General features: G+C 46.9%; 1 protein-coding gene, 1 long non-coding RNA gene, 1 other non-coding gene and 1 pseudogene across 4 annotated transcripts; 3 read left to right on the forward strand and 1 right to left on the reverse strand.

Moving 5' to 3' along the window:
* The first annotated feature begins 85 nt into the window (after positions 1 to 85).
* LOC131766079 (small nucleolar RNA SNORD89) lies at positions 86 to 199 on the forward strand. The gene has a single exon (XR_009338380.1). It is a non-coding gene; the product is annotated as a small nucleolar RNA SNORD89 (small nucleolar RNA).
* LOC136792117 (uncharacterized) lies at positions 90 to 3,817 on the forward strand. The gene is made up of 3 exons (XR_010835341.1): positions 90 to 304; positions 1,539 to 1,701; positions 2,667 to 3,817. It is a non-coding gene; the product is annotated as an uncharacterized lncRNA (long non-coding RNA).
* Positions 2,797 to 20,867, reverse strand: CNOT11 (CCR4-NOT transcription complex subunit 11). Of its 2 annotated transcripts, XM_059079480.2 has the most exons (7): positions 20,215 to 20,867; positions 15,129 to 15,293; positions 11,093 to 11,245; positions 7,503 to 7,705; positions 6,134 to 6,336; positions 3,823 to 3,919; positions 2,797 to 3,746 (listed from the first exon to the last, which is right to left on the reverse strand). In XM_059079480.2, the coding sequence occupies exons 1-7, from the start codon at positions 20,735 to 20,737 to the stop codon at positions 3,549 to 3,551; spliced, it is 1,542 nt and encodes a 513-aa protein (XP_058935463.1). In that variant the 5' UTR covers positions 20,738 to 20,867; the 3' UTR covers positions 2,797 to 3,548. The 2 variants fall into 2 exon arrangements, with proteins under 2 accessions (XP_058935463.1, XP_066863186.1); XM_067007085.1 differs by lacking the exon at positions 3,823 to 3,919 and having other exon boundaries at positions 20,215 to 20,800.
* Positions 17,553 to 18,574, forward strand: LOC131765653 (frataxin, mitochondrial pseudogene; annotated as a pseudogene).
* Positions 20,868 to 21,021: the final 154 nt, after the last annotated feature.

Consider the following 21,021-nt stretch of genomic DNA (forward strand, 5'->3'; position numbering starts at 1 on the left):
CAGGTAATAGCTCCTCGCACGCTGTCCTTTTAGGGATGTTGAATCCGCAGAGCCTCTCCTGAAAGACTGCTCCCTCCCTGTAGTTACTGAGGAATGATGACACTAAAAGGCCGAATTGCAGTGGGTCCCTCAGCAGTTGGCTCTCTGTGGGCGCACGGTGACAAAACTTCCCGAAGCGAACCTCTGGTCTGACCTCAGTAACGTCAGGGCAAGAGTTCCAAGATAGGCCTTTCCGGCGAGCTCAGATATTTTTAAGAAAAGATAATCAGTGAACCTTGGGGCAACTTCGGGCCTTGAACATGCAGTAAGTATCTCTCTACATGCTTTCTGATATACTTGCTGAATCAAAGACCACTAGAATCAGGAAAACAATAACAGTAATAGACCTTCAGGAACCGGGTGTGTTTTTACTTGGACACAATGCCCAGCGTAACCAGATTCCCCAGTAAGATAGCTTAGCTTGGCTATAGTCTCCTTTTGAGTACACTGAAGTTGATGTGGGTCAGTGAGGGCTGAGTTGTTACGTCAGCACGCATACATCACTAACTAGAACCTGCGGTAGTGACGTGTTTTAGTCAAAAGCATTTCTTTGGGCTCACTGTAAGCCCTGCTTTGGGATGTACAGAGCGTGGGACATTGGCCTGAACCAGAGCTCGTCTTGTGTAGCACACGCTGTGCTTCTGTCACGCAACCACCAACCAGAAAAGCCACCTACGCTTTTCCCAGTTCATTTCGTTTCTGAAGTTTTAAAAACACTTATAAGCATTTCATTCATCAAAAATACTAGTACTTGTATTACTGGTTATGAAAGTGAAACATCTACAATGTCATCATCAGCCATGCAGCCAGAGATCTGCCCTTGTTCTAAAAGCGAAGTATAAAATAAGTTGTAAATCAAAAAAAGTATTTGCACTGCATTTGTTTAAAATTAGTACAAGAAAAGTCAATGCATTCTTTTTGATGAGTTGTAGGCTTGTGTATTAAGGGCTAAAGAGAAACTTGGGAACACTAGTACTTTCTGTTGGGCTGGCTGATTACAGTCATTGAATCCCAGGATCATGGAAGTCCTTTCCTCAAGGATTTTCCTCGTAAGAACAGTAGTGATTGCATAAAAATAAAAGACCAGATACAAAAGGAAATTAGCAAAATCTCTTGGTCCAGGGTGCAGGAATTTTAACAAGTATGTAAAAAGTTCTTCCCATGTGTTAATTTTCCATTTTAACCCTTAATATTTTAGGGATACCACCCTAATGTCATTTAAAATAGGTATGTGATCCACTGTTCACCATGGGAATGTGAAACATCACAAAATGCATAATACAGTAGTACACGCTACTTAAAATTTATGAAAGTGTATCTGTATTCTATAAGAATAAAAATTGAGTGATACCATTTCCTTAAAGTTATTTAATGAAATAATACTGTTAAAGAGAGGTATCTGAAATAGTTAAATATTAGGATTGCAAATACTTTTTTGAACTTTCTACCCTAAGATGTCATCTTCTTAACAGTTCTTCTTGCTGTCTTCTTTTTAACAGGTAATTTGAAGATATTAAAGCTACAGCAAATTGGAACTGCAAGTCCAGAGAATTCAAGGTGTGGTTTTCAGAAAACATGACAGTTAAACTGAACTCGTTTGATGACACTTAAAAGTTGACTGCAGTTGACTGAATCCCAGGATTATTGTTTCTTTTATTTCAGGTAAACTTTCTTCTACTTTTAAATATGTTTGATGAAGAACTTTTTGCTGGTGGTGTAACTGTGTATCTTGACTTTTTTTTTTAACGTTCTCTAAAATATAGTTACTATTCTTTGTAAGCTATTTATTTAAAATAAATGTGAAAACCTTTCCTCCGTCAAGTGAACGCCAGTGCTGTAGTCTGGAAACGACGCACAGGGGTCTGTCTTTAGTCACAGGCCGTGTGTGCAGATCTGCCCAGGGAGGCGCGCCTGCAGCTCCAAGTCAGCGTGCGTAGCGCACCTGCGGCGGCTCGTGGACACCCCGGGGGCAGTGACCGTGCCGAGCTGCCGGCACGCGCGCGCGCTGCCCGGCGGTGCTGCCGTCTTCTAGTTTCAGCTCACACTGTCAACAGGTGTCCTTTCGTGGCCCACGTAGTCCCGCGTTTCCGGGATGTTGCGCTGCTTGTTGGTGATTTCGGTTCGGAACGGACCCCAGGCACAGCGCTGCCGCCCTGGCCGCTGCTCCCGAGCGCTGGTGAAGGCACCTCACCGAGGAAACGCACGTTGGGTGAGCTACGTACGTGCGTGCGTCCCGGGGCTGCCGGCCAGGAGGCTCAGCGTCACCAGGAATCAGCAGGGCCTGGAGCCTGAGGTTGGGAGGCTTGTGGCAAAGCGTGGTCGAAACTTCACCCTTTCCACCGTTTCTTTGCCCGGTGCTAACACGCAAAACGGTGATGCCAGCCGTTAGGTGTTGAGAGAAGTCAACTGTTGCCATCGTTGAGGTGTCTGCAGGTGCACCTGTTATCCCAGTTTGGGTCCTTATTTCCTTGAAGCAAATGTATTGATAAATCCCTGCCCTTCAAGATAAGAATAACTAAGCTAAAATTTCTCATCAATCTAAAGAGTACTGTTTTGCCAGTGTTACAGGTGGGAATTTGTACTCATCTTAAAACCCCTCGGCTTGGTATCCTTTAACTTTTGCTCAGGGTTGGATTGGAAGGCGATTCCTGGTCCTATGAAGAATATGCTTTGAAAGTACCTCAGCAGATGGGGAGTTTCATGACGTCGTCGAGTGAAAAATACATCAGATAATACGTCAGAGTTATTAAAAATACGTCAGAGTTCACAGGAAACTTTAATGTAAGGCACTGCTGTCCAGAGTTCCGTGAGGGGTTAAACAGCCCACAGAACGCCACGGGAAGGGCCCCCAGCCCGCTCGGCGAGCAGCCGTGGAGCGCGGCCCCCGTGCCGTCCTCCTCCCGAAGTACCGACGCTCTTCTAACAGGAGAGAAGGCCCAGAAAACTGCCAGCAGTCACAGTCTCGGAAAAGGTTCCCATGAACCCCCACGTCTGTAGGCAGCCCGCTGCTGTCTCTCAGGTCCCCATGACAGGCAAGGATAAGGTACGTGGGTGTCCCAGGCTCACACTGCACCCAGTGAGAAGTTCAAGGGTCAGGATACTGTCACGTGATGATGACTCAAGACCTCGGGGGCAGTAAGGCAGGTTCTTAAGAGTGTCTTCATTTACTCTCATGTTGGAACCTCAGGAAAACGGTATCCGTGCCTCATCTGAAGCCCGTGACTTACATCCAGGCACCGTGCTCTGCAGCGCTGAAGACCTCATCTACTTTGTGCAGTGACAGCCCCAACGGATAAGCATCAGCAAGACACCTACAAGACACATTTCGTCCAAGTTCTTACCAGAAATTCACCTAAAAGAAAAAGTCATCCAGGAAAGCAAAACTTTGCTTTAAGTGGATAAAGTGATGTTTATACACATTAAGCCAAGCGATCACTCAGGGTCTGAACAGTTTTAAAAATGAAAAGCACAGCATAGCTGAACGATGAACAGGTGGTCCCGACGAGGTGTCACTTGGACGTCTTGGTCTCAGAAGGTGTCTCCCCAGTGTCCAAGGTCTTCAGCAACCGGAAGAGGCCTGCAGCTTCTCGAATCCTGCTGAACTCAATACAGAAGGCCTGCACTTCTATAAACAAGTCCTGCACGTTGATGATTTTGTTACGGATCAAGGACTGGAGAAAGACACACACGAGACGCACCAGACGATTCTGAAAAAGAAACCAATGTTAGTGTGTGTTTTCTGGGCAGGTATTTATAAAAGTTACAAAAATTTCTATTACTTACCTGCATATATTTATCCTTAATTTGTTCACAGGTAGAAATGCAATTTGATATATAAAGGTGAATAAATTCAGGAGGTAGATCAACAGCTGTAGTTAGTCTGTTTCATAAAGTTAGAAAGTCAGGGCTGTTAATTTTATTTGCTAGTAACATTTTAAAACACCGTTTAACCATACAATTTCCTTTGGTCATTTAGTGAAAAAATATGGTCCAGTTACCTAGTTTTAAATAAGTTTATGCAAGTAAACCTCGGAGGGCCCCCCTCCCCCTGCCGTTAGTAAGTGACACTTCCTTTACTTAGGTCTGCACTTAGCATTGCTCATGCAGTATGCATTGAGCACCATATGCCCCTGTGTGTTCTTGGCTGAATCAGAATTCGCAGTTACCGTCCAGGCTTTAACAACCCGGGCAGTTATTCTGTCCACGTAAGTAACACTTACTAACCTGATTACACACAAGTGCTATGCGAGGAACGCATGTGAAGAAAGGCACGGTAGTAACTGAACAGCACAATGTGTAACTAAGTGCTAACAGGCGTTTGCACAAAGAGTGATGTAAGTGAAAGACTCGGGGAAAGTCATCAGGGCAAATGACTTAAATCGAAACCCAAGGAGAGAAGTGGAGTTCCTTCCAACCGAGTAAATAATCTGAGTGAATTGTGGCAGCACGGACTGGCGTGGCCCACTCAGGAGCTGGTGGGAAAGACCTGGCTGGAAGGTAGCAAAAGGCACCTTGGTCTAGAGTCTTCAAGGGGTGGCTGGTGTTTTCCAAAGGATTCTGTGAAATGTTTTAAGGCGGGGTGGTGGTGGGGGCGGCGAGGGGTGAAGGGTAAAGTAGGGATTTAATGCCCAGATAAAGGTGTGTGCTATGCTAACTATACAGTATGAATTTCCAAAAATCTTCTAAACTTACTTGATTATAGAACTTTTTTCCACAAGGCTGAGGAACCCGTGCTCCAAGGAAATGCAGCCATAGGCTACCGGCGACACACTTGTGGGTGATGCATCATGATGGGGGTGGTGCACACAGAGCAGACCCCGTCCTTGAAATCACTTCTGCGCCACCGATAAAATGGTGCGGGTATTCTTGGACTAAGTGCCTCACGGCTGGTTTAGACAGTCAGTGGGCACTCAGAGCATGGTCGGCCCGGAGGCCCTGAGCAGGAGGCAGCCCCCGAAGAGGAGTGAGTCTTAGCAACGGGGAAAGGCCAAAGGCCTAGGTCAGCAAGCGGCCAGCCGGTTTTGCCGGCACCGGAAGTAAAAGGCGAACGCCTGGTGCTTGCCTCCCACAGGTCTGCGCTCTCCTACACGCACACTTGGGGTCCCTCGGCTTCCAGCCAGTCTTTCCCCACCAGCTGATTAACTTCATTGTGGGTTTTTTGGTTTGTTTTTTGGCTACACCGTGTGGTTTGCAAGATCTTAGTTCCCCCATCAGGGATGGAACCCCGGGCCCTTGGCAGTCTGGACCGCCAGGGATGCCCAGGACATATCCTTTAGTACAGCTTTAAGTAGGTTACAGAACAATCCCCAACTTACAAACGAGTGAGTGTTCAAAAGATGTGCTCTAATTGAAGTGCGGTTGCCTAGCACTCAGAATGGACCTCCCAATAAGCGGAAAAACTATATAATTTAGCCCCCAAAACAGGACACCACATGGAGGGGAGCTGAGGATGAGAAGCCTGAACTGGGACATCAGGCAAGCCGGCACCTGCGGCTACACTATCCACAGGCAGCTTAATAAACAGTAGGCGCCCAAGCTAACCCCCCAAGCCTGTGAAATGTGTAATCTACCTAAAACACGTTTGTAAGCAAAATAAAGTGAGAAACCACTATGCAGAGCACGTCGAGACGGGGAACGTACGGTTTCCCTGACAGTTGATGACAAGGGAGCAAGGAGACCAGATCAAAAGGTTCAGAGAACAGTGCAAGGCACAGCGGATTCTAGGAAGGCATTCCCGGAATCTTCTCCGCTCTTAGACCCATACTGATAACAGCTGTTAGCCACTAACAAGAAATCATGGAGTATCTGTAATTTGTGTAAATATACAAACATATACAGGAAATAAATTTTAGCAGCTAAGTTTCCCTGATGCTGCTGCTAGTGCTAAGTACTTGAACTACTCTCCAGGTTCTTACTAGTGGGCGCTAAACTCACATGCACTCAACACCTTTAAGGTTCAGATGATTTAGTTAATGGGTTCTCTCAGACTAACAGTATCAGGGGGAAAAAAATTGTTGGTTTTTCCCTTCTAGTCATGTAATTCAGATCTGCATTGCACACCCCTGTCCGCATTAGATCGCACACAGAGACTTACCGGTTTACGACTTCCATGGAATGTAGTGACATGTCCATATTGACCAGAACCGAAAAATACTCCGTGATCTGGCTGGACTGCATTAACTTCAGCAACATTTCTATGGCGACTAGCGGGTTGTTTTCCACTAGGTCAGGAAGCTTGGCTGGACTGAGGCCAATATGGTACACAAGTTTGGGGTCCTTTTCCAACTCTCCAAGGAGCTAAATATAATCAAATTTTTAGCAAGAGAAAAAGAGAGGTTCCTGAGTCAAATCAGAAATTCTTTCCTGCATGCATACCCCAAAACAAGTATTTTATAAAGAAAAGTTATAAAATTATCTGCGCTGAACCAACTTTATACATGTCTTCCTTCAAATCCATGATCATCATTCTGTGATATTTGAAAATTTACATTTGAATTGTCAGATATTAAAATCAGGCACCTTCACAACAGTTTATAAATGACACTAGTGCATCCTGGGCATTAAACTAGACTCGGTATTGTTTGGATACAATATTGTCTGGATTTTAACAATATCATCCTTAAGTCCTTTGTAGGTTTTTTTTTCCCTGTCATTTGTTAAAAATAATCTTACCCACTAGTACTCACGAAAAAGCACAGATCACAGAGATCATCAGGGAACATCAGGAACCAAAGCCCCAGCCAGCGCCCAGGGGAACAGATGCCGGGCGGGGGGGGTCCTGTCTGCCCGCCACACTGCACACTGTCACTCGAACAGGTGTCCTCAAAGACAGTTTCTCCTGCCAAACTGGCAGTTTCTTCTAAATGTTCTGTGCTCCTTCCCCTGTCTCCTCGTACGTATACATGTACTGTTTCAGGATGCCCTGGTAACCAAAATGAACTACGCTGGAGATGTATCTCCTGGCAAGTGCTAATGTGAAAGTGTGCTAACTGCAGAATCAAGTTCACCAGCAGGAACGGCCCGCAGCACCCTGCCTCTCCCCCGAGGGAAGTGTCACAGTCGGGTGCGGGGGCTATTTTGAATCCACCGCTAACCAGCTGTGTGATGGCTGCTAGCTTACCTTCCTGGTTAAATGTCAATGATTCCGCTTACCCTCCTGGAGTCCCGTCCAGCTCAGTAACAACGCACATAAAGCGCCAGCAGCGCAGAGCAGGAGCGAGCGCCACCCCACACTGCAGAGCCAAACTGACCCCAAACAGAAGTCGCCAGGTTTTCAGGCACCGGAGTGGAGCCCCGCCAGAGCGAAGTGAGCTGGGTGGGAGGGCAGGACAGAGCTTGAGAGGCCACGCCTCCTGCCGTGGGCTCCTGCCGCCGGCATCATGTTTGTGGTCACTTACCGCTTTATGAAAAAGGAAAACGCCTGGTGGATTCAATACAGGACAGTGTTTACAGTAAGTCTGTACCTGAGTCTGCTGAGGAGAAGATAAGGGGCTTTTGAAGGCTTTGGCCATGATCCGCTTGATCTCGACGCCCGTGCTGTTCTTCACGCACATCGACTTGTCCCACTGGATCGCGTGGTCGGGCTCGGCTGGATTGAGCCACGCCAGCTCATCCTCACACACGTGGAGCGGGGGCGGTGGACGGATAAACTCCGGCCGAAAGTGGCCTGTAATCAAAGTAGCTGTCTGACTGCTTCTGTCCCTCGGCTGCCCCCCCCCAACATGTCTGTATAAGCCTCACAGACTCGGCTTAGTGAAGTGCAGTAACGCCACCCTCGATAAGGACAACACAGCAACACTCTGACTTGAAAATCAGAAGCAGAAACGACGTAGAGGCAGGGTTTTATTCAGAACACGAGAAAATGAAACACTGACATAACATTATTATGTCAGAGACCAAATCTGTTTTGGGGGGGGGGAGAGGAAAACACTACCACCACCTGACAAGTCCTAGTTCAAGCAGATCACCACTCAATCGCAGAAGGACACAACTTACTCCATGGGTGAGTCTGGATGCTGGATGGGAAAAATAAAACACTAACTGATCTCACTCATCCTATTCTCAGCACTGTTTAATTCAGAGACCATATGATGTGTACGTGTACTGGTTTTGTTTTTGCATCTTATAACGCTGAAGTAGCAAGTCACGTGGAGATGAAACGGCGGGGGAAAGGTACGGTTGACTACTGACATTCTCAAATGAATCTGGAGACTTTCATAAACCCTTAAATTCACAAATACTATATCATTTTCTTAAAACAGCAAAAACACAACAGAACAGTGAAGTGACTCAATTTAATACAACTATTAACAAAACAAGATTGATCCCTAAGTTATAAACCCACTAAAATAAATGCTGTCTGGGACTTCTCAGCAATTTTCAGCCCCCACTTTGGTTCCCACATAGGGCCTAAGATGGTGAACTTGTGTCATGGACCGAGCCCCGGCCAAATCTGAGATTACCAGGTCCCCTAGTTTACTGAAAATGTCTGTGCCTGGCTAAGAATCACCCCTTTATCTTAAACTACGCCACCTCTTCACATATATCACCAGAACTAGCCCCTGAATCTCTGCAGCCCATTTGCAAAAAGAAAGTTTTTAACATCTCATGAGAAGTTATACCTATGTGATAAAGAGAAAGTTCCCATGAGGTAAGGATGCCTGGTGTCGAGCTAGACTCAGACCTAATATCTGATTGATCTGCTTCTCACACACCTTTCCAGTGGCCCATTCAAGTCAAAGATGTGCCCGAGCAAGTATTAAATACAACCCATCTGTGCCTTGGACCTTCCCACACACTGTGACTAGCTGAGACTTACTTATTCCAAAGGCCTACTGTAAATGGCATTAAAAGTCACAATGTTAAGTTTTAAACTCAAGGTGACACTACGGTCTGGAGAACATGTTCTTATCCCTAAGCAGAAAGCATGCCTTCATCATTAAAACCACACAGAATCATATAAAACCAAAAAATGCAGGACTTCCCTGGTGGTGCAGTGGTTAAGAATCTGCCTGCCAATGCAGGAGACACAGGTTCAAGCCCTGGTCCAGGAAGATCCCACATGCCGTGGAGCAACTGAGGCCACGTGCCTAGAGCCCGTGTTCTGCAACAAGAGAAACCACTGCAATAAGTGCATGCATTGCAACGAAGAGTAGCCCCGGCTCGCCGCAACTTGAGAGCCCGCGTGCAGCAACAAAGACCCAACGCAGCCAAAAATAAATAAATTTTAAAAAATTAAAAATGCAGCTCTATTATTTCAAGTTCAATAGGAGTTATCTTTGAATTAAGGTAAATTAAGAGCTGTAAGATCAGTAAAACTTCAATGGAGAATAAGATTAACGAAGTATAACAAAAGTAATCTACAAAAATAAACTTGTTTCAGGAAAATCAGAGAATTTATATCCATCCTAACCACTGGACTACCAGGGAATTCCCCAAAACTTGGTGTTTCTATTAAAAAAGAAACTAACTTTTTTTTTTAAGTTTTTAAAATTAATTTATTTTTAGCTGCATTGGGTCTTTGTTGCCATGCAGGCTTTCTCTAGTTGCAGTGAGCAGGGGCTACTCTTCATTGTGGTGGCTTCTCGTTAGGAAGCACAGGCTCTAGGCACGCAGGCTCAGTGGTTGTGACTTGTGGGCTCTAGAGCGCAGGTTCAGTAGTTGTGGCGCATGGGCTTAGTTGCACCGTGGCATGTGGGATCTTCCCAGACCAGGGCTCGAACCTGTGTCCCCTGCACTGGCAGGCGGATTCTTCACCACTGTGCCACCAGGGAAGCCCAAGAAACTTTTATTGAGCATCTCTACTATGTTCCAGACACTATACTAGGGAGTTTCTCAATAAATTCATGTTTAACATTCTCTGACATAAATCCTACCAATGTTTTCTTAGGTCAGTCTCCCAGGCTCTCCCGTCCTACAGACGGGGAGAAAACATTTGCAAACGGTACGACCAACAAGGGTTTAATTTCCAAAAACATACAAACAGCTCATACAACTCAACAACAGAAAAAAACAAACAACCCAATCAAAAAATGAGCAGACCTAAAGAGACATTTCTTCAAAGAACACATATAGATCACCAACAGGCACATGAAAAGATGCTCAACACTGCTAATTATTAGAGAAATGCAAATCAAATTAAAACTTCAATGAGGTGCCACCTCACACGGGTCAGAGTGGCCATCGTTAAAAAATCTACAAATCCTGCTGGAGAGGGTGTGGAGAAAAGAGAACCCTCCTACATTATGGACAGGAATGTAAATTGGTGCAGCCACTATAGAAAGCAGTATGGAGGATTCCAGAGTTACCATCTGATCCAGCAATCCCTCTCCTGTGCATATATCCAGACAAAAGTCTAAGTCAAAAAGACACATGCACCCCTATGTTTATAGCAGCACTATTCACAATAGGCAAGACATGGAAACAACCTAAATGTCCATCGCCAGATGAAACGATAAAGAAGATGTGGTATATTTATACAATGGAATATTACTAAGCCATAAAAAAGAAATAATGCCATTTGCAGCAATATGGATGGACCTAGAGATTATCATACAATGTGAAGTCAGACAGAGAAAGACACATATATTACTTATATGTGGAGTCTAAAGTGTGACACAAATGAACTTATCTATGAAACAGAAACAGACTCACAGACACAGAGAACAGACTTGTGGTTGCCAAGGGGAAGAGGGGATTGGGGAGGGATGGATTGGGAGTTTGGGATTAGGAGATGCAAACTATTACAGAGAATGGATAAACAACAAGGTCCTACTGTATAGGCCAGAGAACTATATTTAATATCCTGTGATAAACCACAATGGAAAAGAATATGAAAAAGAATGTACATATATATACATATATACATATAACTGAATCACTGCTGTACAGCAGAAATTAAGACAACATTGTAAATCAACTGTACTTCAATGAAATAAATTTTTAAAAATTCACGTTTAAGTATCAACGAAAACAACATGATGTTTCAGAAAACCAGAAAGTCTCGGGGACACTGATAACATAAAACAAAGAATATAAAACTAGATACACCTACTTTCAATAGGTGGCTTTGGTCCACTGACTAAAGCTTCCGTGATCTGAGAGGCGACAGAGCTGTCAAATCCAGAATTAGAAGAATCCGGGTCTGGGTCACTGAGAATGCTAGGGAAGCTGGCCTTACTTTGAGTTGGCAATTCAGACTGGCGTTCTGGAATAGATTAAAATAGGAAACATTTCAAAATTGAGGGCACCACAAGGAGAGTGAAAAGAGAAGCTACTAAATGTAGAGTTATCTACAACACATAAACAAAGGGCCAGATTCAGGATATATTATCAATTTTAAAAATAGGAAAAAAGGGGCTAATGACTTCAACAAGTGTTTTATTTTTAAAAAGCTTGAGGCTTAGGCTTCTCTGGTGGCGCAGTGGTTGAGAATCTGCCTACCAATGCAGGGGACACGGGTTTGAGCCCTGGTCTGGGAAGATCCCACATGCTGCGGAGCAATGAAGCCCGTGCACCACAAGTACTGAGCCTGCGCGTCTGGAGCCTGTGCTCCGCAGCAAGACAGGCCACAATAGAGAGAGGCCCGTGCACTGTGATGAAGAGTGGCCCCCGCTTGCCATACCTAGAGAAAACCCTCGCACAGAAACGAAGACCCAACACAGACAAAAATAAATAAATAAAAAGTTGTAAGTACAAAGATTTTTTTTTAAATAAAAAATAATAAAAATTTTAAAAAGCTTGAGGCTTCCCTGGTGGCACAGTGGTTATAAATCTGCCTGTCAATGCAGGGGAAACGGGTTTGATCCCTGGTCCGGGAGGATCCCACATGCCGCGAAGCAACTAAGCCCATGTGCCACAACTACTGAGCCTGTGCTCTAGAGCCTGTGCTCTGCAACAAGAGAAGCCACGACAATGAGAAGCCCATGCACCGCAGGAGTAGCCCCCGCTCGCTGCAACTAGAGAAAGCCCGCGCGCAGCAACGAAGACTCAACACAGCCCAAAATAAAAACAATTAAAAAAAAAAAAAAGCTTGTATGGCCAATAAAGATCTGAAAAGATATTCAATCCTATTAGGAACCAGGGAAAATCTGTTAAAATAAGATACTATTGCATACACACTGTAGTTATAACTGCCCCTTGTGGTTACTGATGTTTAACTTGTCTGTTTTCTTAAAGTTAGGAAAATGCAACTGCATCATCCATAAGTACACCTTTGGTCCCTGGATCCCACTGTAAAGACATCTGAATTTCAGGCCAGCCTCCGTACAGATGATCTGTGTTGCTAGCTCCAGAGAAGACAGGTGTACTTCCTTTTTTCTTAAGCACTTGTGAAAATGATTAAGACATCTTCAGTCTGGGCAGAGGAGAGCAAACAGCTCGAGGGGACAGCCAGCTTAGCCACTGTGCCAAGCCTCTCAGTCCTAACTCTCTGAGCTTGATGTACTTTATAAATTTATTTTATTTATTTTTGGCTGTGTTGGGTCTTCATTGCTGTGCCCAGGTTTTCCCTAGTTGCAGCCAGCAGGGGCTACTCTTCATTGCGGTGCACGGGCTTCTCATTGCGGTGGCTTCTCTTGTTGTAGAGCATGGGCTCTAGGCGCATGGGCTCAGTAGTTGTGGCTCGTGGGCTTCAGTAGTTGTGGCGCACGGGCTTAGTTGCTCCGCGGTATGTGGGATCTTCCCAGACCAGGGCTTGAACCTGTGTCCCCTGCACTGGCAGGTGGATTCTTAACCACTGCACTACCAGGAAAGTCCCTGAGCTTGATGTACTTTAAAAACTTTCTCATGGGGCTTCCCTGGTGGCCCAGTGGTTGAGAGTCCGCCTGCCGATGCAGGGGACACGGGTTCGTGCCCCGGTCCGGGAAGATCCCACATGCCGCGGAGCGGCTGGGCCCGTGAGCCGTGGCCGCTGAGCCTGCGCGTCCGGAGCCTGTGCTCCGCAACGGGAGAGGCCACACGCAGTGAGAGAGAGGCCCGCGTACCGCAAAAAAAAAAAAAAAAAAAAAAAAAAAAAAAAAAACAACAAAAAACTTTCTCATGGGCTGATTCAAGTCATCACAAGTTGAAAAGGAAATTAGATCTGATTCTTACTTTATTGAATACAAAGCTTGAAACCTCAGAATATACATCACTTCTGAAGGTAAGGTGACTGAACTTGCCCATCACCTCGGCAACCAGTTTTCATACTGTCTTTGGTTAAGAAAATAATTATTTTATTTCTGTTAATAGACTGCACCTGGCACTAGTAGCTAACAAGTACTTTTGTGTATCTTCAATCTTAAAAGTCTGGAAAAGAGTTCTCTCAGTTTCAGAAAATAATCATTGTTATATTGTTAATATTTAGTAGTTTAAAAATAAGGTTCAGGGCTTCCTTGGTGGCGCAGTGGTTGGGAATCCACCTGCCAATGCTGGGGACACGGGTTCAAGCCCTGGTCTGGGAGGATCCCACGTGCCGCAGAGCAACTAAGCCCGTGCGCCACAACTGCTGAGCCTGTGCTCTGGAGCCCGCGAGCCACAACTACCGAAGCCCGCACGCCTGGAGCCTGTGCTCCACAATAGGAGAAGCCACTGCAGTGAGAAGCCCGCGCACTGCAACCAAGTGTAGCCCCCACTTGCCGCAACTAGAGAGCCTGCGCACAGCAACGAAGAGACGATGCAGCCAAAAATTTTAAAAATAAATAAATAAAATAAATAAATTTATTTTAAAAATAAATAAATAAAATAAATAAATTTATTTTAAAAATAAATAAATAAATAAGGTTCAGAATGCCCCAAAGAAAGAGAAGATTAGATGTCACCGTATATAAGATGCCAACGTGAAGTCTGAGGATGGGGCACTGTCAAATTAACCCTGCAGTTCACTTAATCACAAGGTCAAGGGTTCACAAGTCTCGCTCCAGATTAGAATTTCCCTAATGAAGGGCTCTCAGGTGATGAGACCCATGCATCTGCACTTCTGCTTACAGCAGGTTAGCAAAAGCTGCTCTTCTTTATCCATATACGGAGAGGCCCTCCCTGGCCACCCTGTTCAAGGTCTCGTTAATTTCTATCACAACACGAGTTTGCTTCAAGACCACCCATTCGTTTGCTTATATACGTGTAACAGAAGGTGCCCAAATCATCTTGAAACAGAAGAACAGGGTGGAGGTCCCACACCTCTCAATTTCACAAGAGCTACTGTATGACTTGGGTTAGTATCCTGCTTCCCTGCAAATAAAACCCTTTTTACATGAAAGGCAAAAAAAAAAAGCCACCCTAATCAAAAGTGTAGTACTAGAATAATGACAAATAGACCGAGCTTCCCTGGTGGTGCAGTGGTTAAGAATCCGCCTGCCGATGCAGGGGACACGGGTTCATGACCCGGTCCGGGAAGACCCCACATGCGACAGAGCAACTAAGCCTGTGCGCCACAACGACTGAGCCTGCGCTCTAGAGCCAGTGAGCCACAACTACTGAGCCCGCACGCCACAACTACTGAAGCCCACATGCCTAGAGCCCATGCTCCGCAATGAAGAGAAGCCATCGCAGTGAGAAGCCCCCCACTGGCCGCAACCAGAGATAGTCCGCGCGCAGCAATGAGGACACAACGCAGCCAAATAAATAAATAAATAAAAATTAAAAACAAAAGACAAATAGACCAATGACGTAGACTAGAGAGCCCAGAAATAAACCTTCCCATATATATATTCAAATGATTTTCGATAAAGGTGCCAGGACGACACTGTTTCAGCTATTCTGGGTCCCTTGAGATTCCATATGAATTTTCTATTTCTGCAAAACACGTTGGGATTTTGGTAAGAATTTCACTGAATCTGTAGATCGCTTTGAGTAGAAATGACATCAGGAAAATTTTAAACAGACCAAGTTTTACTCAGCATTCTTAAACTGGAAAAGCAATCAATTGAAGTGAAAACTCAAAATGAAATTTATATCCCATAATAGCAAGGATCCAGTACGGAAGCTATGTTTTTCACAGAAAATACTAACTTTTTCATACAGTTACAAAGACCTTCATTTAAATGGAGTACCTCAAGAAAAAAGGCCTAATGCTAGCACACAAAGATGCCCGAAGCCGTCTCCCTCCTTACCAGCCAGGGCTAGCTGAAGCCCGCTAATGTCCACAGACTGGCCCATGTTTCCGACGTCCATCAAGGCAATCTGCCGCGGTGTCTTTTTGAAGAGTTCCCGTGGAGGTGCCAGCATCAGCTGGGAAAGAAAAAACTTTTCTGGTGGAGTTATAGGAGGTAAAAATCCTGTAAACACAAAAACGCACAACAGTTTCTCTAACGGTTATTTTTTTAAATTATCTTGAGTCTGGTAAAATTAGCATTTGCGACTTGTCACCTCAACTCATGTATCTTTAAAGACAAACTTACAATTGAAGATTCATTAAACCAAATAGATACATTCATCACAATGTAATTAAACAGTGTCCCTGAGGAGGACTGGTTCCAGGACACGCTGCGAATACTAAAATCCAAGGATGCTTGGGTCCCTTATATAAAATGGTGTAGTATTTGCATGTACCCTACACACATCCTCCCTCATACTTCAAATAATCTCTAGATTAACTGTATGTCAACTGAAATTCTATGATTTGTGGCAATGAAACTTAAGGGTTTTGTAACTGTTAAGAACTTTGTTTTCGGGGATTCTCTGGCAGTCCAGTGGTTAGGACTCGGCGCTCTCACTGCCCGGGCCCGGGTTTGATCCCTGGTGGTAGGGGAACTAAGATCCCACAAGCCGCACGGCACGGCACGGCCAAAACAAAACAAAACAAAACAACCAACTTTGTTTTCTAACATGCTTCAATTCCTGCAAAGGCTGAAGCTTACATATGCAGGCAAAACCAAAAAACAAACACTGCAGTGCTCAGAAATGCTTTTCTTCTCTGCTGCTACCAGCAACTGTGTAAAAGTTAGAGACAAGGAAGCAATCACTAGCTCGGCAAATACACTTCACACACCTGTTTCAGTCCACAGCACGGCTACAATTCCCAGAGTGCTGGACGTTGATGCTTCCCTTTCACCCCAGAGCCACCCGCTTTCCCGGCGGCACCCATCCTACCGCAGCACCACGGCCAGAGCCTGTTCCAGCTCCCAGCTTGGATGCCTACCCACTCACTGCCCACAGCCCACACGCCCACTTCCCACTGAGGTATATTTCTAGGTACAAATCTGCTCGCAGATTTTTAATTCTGTTTACACACAGTTAAACCCAAACTTCCGCACCATTCATAAGACCTTCCTACCGTGGTCCTGACCCACTTTCCTAATCCCGTCTCCTGACCCCCCCCCTCCAATCCATGTGTTCTACACTCCCGTTGCACAAAATCTCTCACCTTCTCTGATTCCTGAATTCAAAACATCCAATACAGGCAGCTCTTTAAGAATACGTGACAGGGCCACACCCTTCTCTCCCCACCATCTCTAATCAATATCCAGCAAAAACATCACCCCCTCTGAAAGTTCCTCCAGCTACACACCTGTAGTTCCTGTGCTACGAGGTGCTGTGCATGCGACATCTACTGCGGCCCTTAACCACACTGGGTTACAATCATGTTTATGTCTCTTCAACCAGACTGCAAGCTTCTTGAGTGCAAGAAAGCCATCCTGCTTACTTCCAGATAACATTCTCTACATTGGCTCTGCAGCAGAATCATCTGAACAACTTTGAAAACATATACCCTTTAGATGCTCCCCTTGACGCACAGCCTTGACATTGACGTTCCCTGTGTTGTATATTTAAGCACCATCCCTACCTAGTAACGATAGTAATGTATAAAGCTTATTGTAAATACTTTTATTTCTCATAATTTATTATCTGCAATTTTCAGACACAGAAATTGAGGCAGAGAGAGGCAAAATAACCAATCCATGGATTTCCCTGGCAAATCTGTTTACAGTGCAGTCTATGGCCTACATCTAGGGTTAAACTCATCGCATTCAAGAATGACATTATATAAGTCATGGTTCCTTTGCGTAACCCATCCTACAGAATTAAAAGGGCTCTCCGACCCAAATCCCACACTGCCCCATCCATCTCGGTGACACACACACATTGCAGCGACTTTCTCAGCATTCTCAAACTTCCTGAAAACCAGGCTCAGTACCTGTACCCTAAAGACGTCTCATGGAATACACACATTGCCCCTCTTAGGTAAGGGCAGTGCAGTGCAGGAAATCAACGAGAAGATGCTTTAGATCCAGAGGAGTTGCCAGCAGGAACAATGACTAGCTTAAATGCAGAAGCCCTCTCCTGCAAGGAAAGATTCTCTGGCATTACCTCGAAGTCCACTGCCTTTACCTTCTGGCCCCCTGAATAGCAGTCCCACCTAAAGGGGCCACTCGCCTGTTAGCTCACTGCTCAAGGACTGTGAGATCAAGCTGGTTCCCACCTGTTACTGCCCGCTCCGCCCACGACCAACCGCTGTCCTCCTCGCAGACTTCCAGGTACCCTTATCACTCATCACCATCTCCTCTGCCCTTCTCCTCTCCTGGCTTCAGGTCTTCTCCCAAAATCAAGTCTCATAAAGCATCTCTTGAGTTTAAAAAACAAACAGATGTGGACGCTGGAGCGCCACGCAGCTGCCAGCCTCCTGCCCCGCTTGGCGCCCCTGGGCTATGTCCAGGCCCACGCCGGGGCCCCAAGGCCAACAAAGGACTCCCTGCTCTACAGCCGCCAGGGCCTGCACAGGCAGCCAGCCCAGTCTGAGCCTCTGCTGCCTCAACTAGATCCTGAATGTCAAAAAGCAGAGCATCTGCTTGATGAATCTGAGGACAATGGGAACTTTGGGTGACGCTGGCCCTCTGGACCATACCACCTTCGAAAAACTGGCCGAGGAGACGCTGGATTCCTTAGCAGACTTTTTTGAAGACCTTGCAGACAAACCTTACACACTTGACGACTATGATGTCTCCTTTGGGAATGGTGTTTTAACAATTAAACTGGGTGGAGATCTAGGAACATATGTGATCAACAAGCAGACCCCAAACAAGCAAATCTGGTTATCTTCACCATCCAGTGGCCCCAAACATTACAACTGGACTGGGAGAAACGGGGTGCACTCCCATGACGGTGTGTCCCTCCACGAGCTGCTGGCCACAGAGCTGACTCAAGCCTTGAAAACCAAACTGGACTTATCTTCTCTGGCCTACTCTGGAAGAAGCACTTGCTGCCCAGCCAAATGCCAAAGACATAAAAAGCTCTAAAGCCAAGACCCCAGCTTTGCTCTGCAGCTGAATGGCAAGTTTTTTCCATTCCTGCTTTTGAGGACGGTTGCATTCTGTATAACGGCTCTGTGAAAAGACCGTGTCGTCTCCCGCCCTGCCCCCGAGTTCATATTTTTAATTTCCACAGGTTTCCTTGGATTTATTGTCTGACTTCCTCCCTCACGTGACAGCCCTTTTATCTTTTGTAATGTCTGTATGCCCATACCTTTAATGTATAACCTCACAACAAAGAAGAAGAAGGACAAATTCCAGGAGGAGAAATGAATTGGCGTCGCCACTCATTCCCTGAAAGACTGACCACAAAAACCGCATGAAGAGCGGCTGGCCAGCCCGCCGCCTGGTCTCAAAATGAGGCTCGTGAAAGGGAAGCCCAAAACCTTCCTACTCCCCTCGGAAGTGTAAACACTTGTGAGCCCCTTGGTACTGAAGCATCAGCGGCAACTCGGGAATTCTCAAACCGAAGAGCATTTTCTCTGGTGCTGTGGGACTGCCAGGGGGTGGCCCGCATGGGGTGACACAGGGAGATGTGGTGCCGTGTCTTCCATATGTGCATATAGATGTACACACACACATACATGTGTGTGTGTACATCTATATTTTTTAAATTTAAGGGTCAGTATAGAATAAGCTATTGCAACACTGGTCTGAGGATGCAAAAAATCTCCCAAAAGTCACCTCTGTAAGCTCACGGATATAGTACAATAAACGAGGTCATGGAGCTGAGAGGTGCTTGGTAAATTGTGAAAGGCCACGTAAATGAAACGATGTCGGTGTTAACGAAAGGAACCCCGCGCTTACACTTGGCCCAGCCCCAAAGCAGCTGTCTGTCTCTGGGCAAGTTTCTCGAACTCCCTGGACCTCTGTTTTCCCGTGTTAACAGAGAGGGTTAAACTGGATAGAAAATAGTTGATTCCCAATTTAGACATTTAGTGGTCCCGTCGGGCAACTTTTCAGGCCAGCTTTTAATTCCCTCCAGTAGAGGAGATGACAGCGAACAGGTTTTTTTTAACTGTAGAGTACGTATATGGTTTTGGGTTTTGCTCTACTTGAATTTCAGTTGAATTCAGGTTCAAAGAATCATCCATTACTGTGCTAAGCCTGGGCTGTAGGCTGAATGTTAAAGTGCTGATCCTAACTCCCAATCAGAGCCCTCATAAATGCAATTAGTGCCCTGAGAAGAGAGACCCCAGAGAGCTCGCTCATCCCTTTCACCATGTGAGGACACAGCGTGAAGACAGCTGTCTATGAACCAGGCCTTCACCAGACACCCAGTCTGCTGGGGCCTTGACCTTGGACTTCCCAGCCTCCAGAACGATGAGAAATAAACTTCTGTTTATAAGCCAAACAAACAAAAATAGCAAAAGCGGCCTCGCATCCAACCCAGTGATCTCACTAAAGGTGCACGAGCATACATTTTACATAATGTGCAGTACTCTTGCGTTTTCTAGTCTAGGCCGTGAATTGAGACTACTTTCTATCCTCCGCCCCCAATCGCGTTAACCAAGGACACCTAACAGCAAGAAGGCGGCTGTAAAGTCCTGAAACGCTGCTGAATGTGCATTTCCGCTCAACAACGTATTCGGGTTCTGAACGACTTCTCGGTGACTCCTCTGAGTCTTAAAGCTGGGGGTAGGAGAGCAGATCCTGTGTGTCATTACTTACAACTACACACACCTCAGACGCGCGTGACGAGCACGAACTGCATCACGAGGCACTGAAGCGTCAAGGCCAACACTAAGCGGCACGTTTTCACGGCCCGTAGTGTTGGGAGGAGTAATTTTCGGTGCCGTGAAGCTGCCACTTGTCCCTACTCGGTGGAGGGGGTGCGGAGGGGATTTCAAAAGGACACAATCCATTTCACGTGTGGGTGAAGGCCCAGCAGCCGCCGGATCTCACCCTCCACGCCGCACACCGGGCTCCCGGCGGGAGGGCCCGGGCTTACCTGAGAGCGGCGGCCGGTCGGGCTCCTGGCCGCCGCGGGCGGGCGGCGCGGGGTTGAGCAGGTGCGCGAAGCTGGCGGCGAAGGGGTTGGCGGCGAGCGGCTCGGTGCGGTACATCTCCCAGAGCAGGTAGAGCGCCGTGAGGCGCTGCGCCGCGCTGGGCAGCAGGTCCGGCTGCTGCAGCAACATGACGAGCACCGAGCCCAGGCGGAAGTGGTCGGCCTTGCTGAAGTAGTGGTGGAAGGCGGTGGACAGGCCCTCGAAGGTGCTGCCGCCGCCCGCCTCCTCCGAGATGATGCTCAGCAGGCTCGAGAGCTCCTTTGGGGTCAGGCTCATCCTGCACACGGGGCCCCCCGGGCCTCCACAACCCGGCCCGGGGCCACCCGCTCCGCCTCTGCCGCCGCCGCCGGAGCCGGAGCCGCCTGGCCCGCCCCTAGACACCGACCCCGCCGCTTCCCGGGCCCCGCTTTGCTCCGCGGCAGTAAGAAGACGGCCACACGCCGCGCTCGCCCCGCCGCCGGGCATCAACCTCGCTCGCCTGTCCTGTTTCCGGGCCGGAGGGGCCCTGGCACCGGCTCGCTCCGTCCCCGCGGCCGTAAAGCGCGCTGTGGCACGACGGCGTCGCAAACAAAACCCGCCGGGAAGCCAGCCGCCCGCAGAGGAGAGTGTGGCGCGGACCCAGAGTGAGGCTGCTGGAGCCGGGCCAGAGAGAAGATCCCGAGACGCCGAGTGGGCGGGGCGAAAAGCCGGGAGTGGGGGCGGGGCCTGTGTGGGGAGCTGCGGAAGTCTCGCGGTGCCACAGCCCCGCG

The sequence above is a fragment of the Kogia breviceps genome, chromosome 11, assembly GCF_026419965.1.
Source record: "Kogia breviceps isolate mKogBre1 chromosome 11, mKogBre1 haplotype 1, whole genome shotgun sequence".
Lineage (NCBI taxonomy): Eukaryota > Metazoa > Chordata > Mammalia > Artiodactyla > Physeteridae > Kogia > Kogia breviceps.

Coding starts and splice junctions, on each gene's coding strand:
- CNOT11 (XM_059079480.2), bottom strand. CDS start 20,737: ATGCCCGGCGGCGGGGCGAGCGCGGCGTGTGGCCGTCTTCTTACTGCC. Junction 11,246..15,128: donor GCTTCAGCTAGCCCTGGCTG/GTAAGGAGGGAG, acceptor AATCTATTCCAG/AACGCCAGTCTGAATTGCCA. Junction 3,920..6,133: donor TCCATGGAAGTCGTAAACCG/GTAAGTCTCTGT, acceptor TTTATGAAACAG/ACTAACTACAGCTGTTGATC.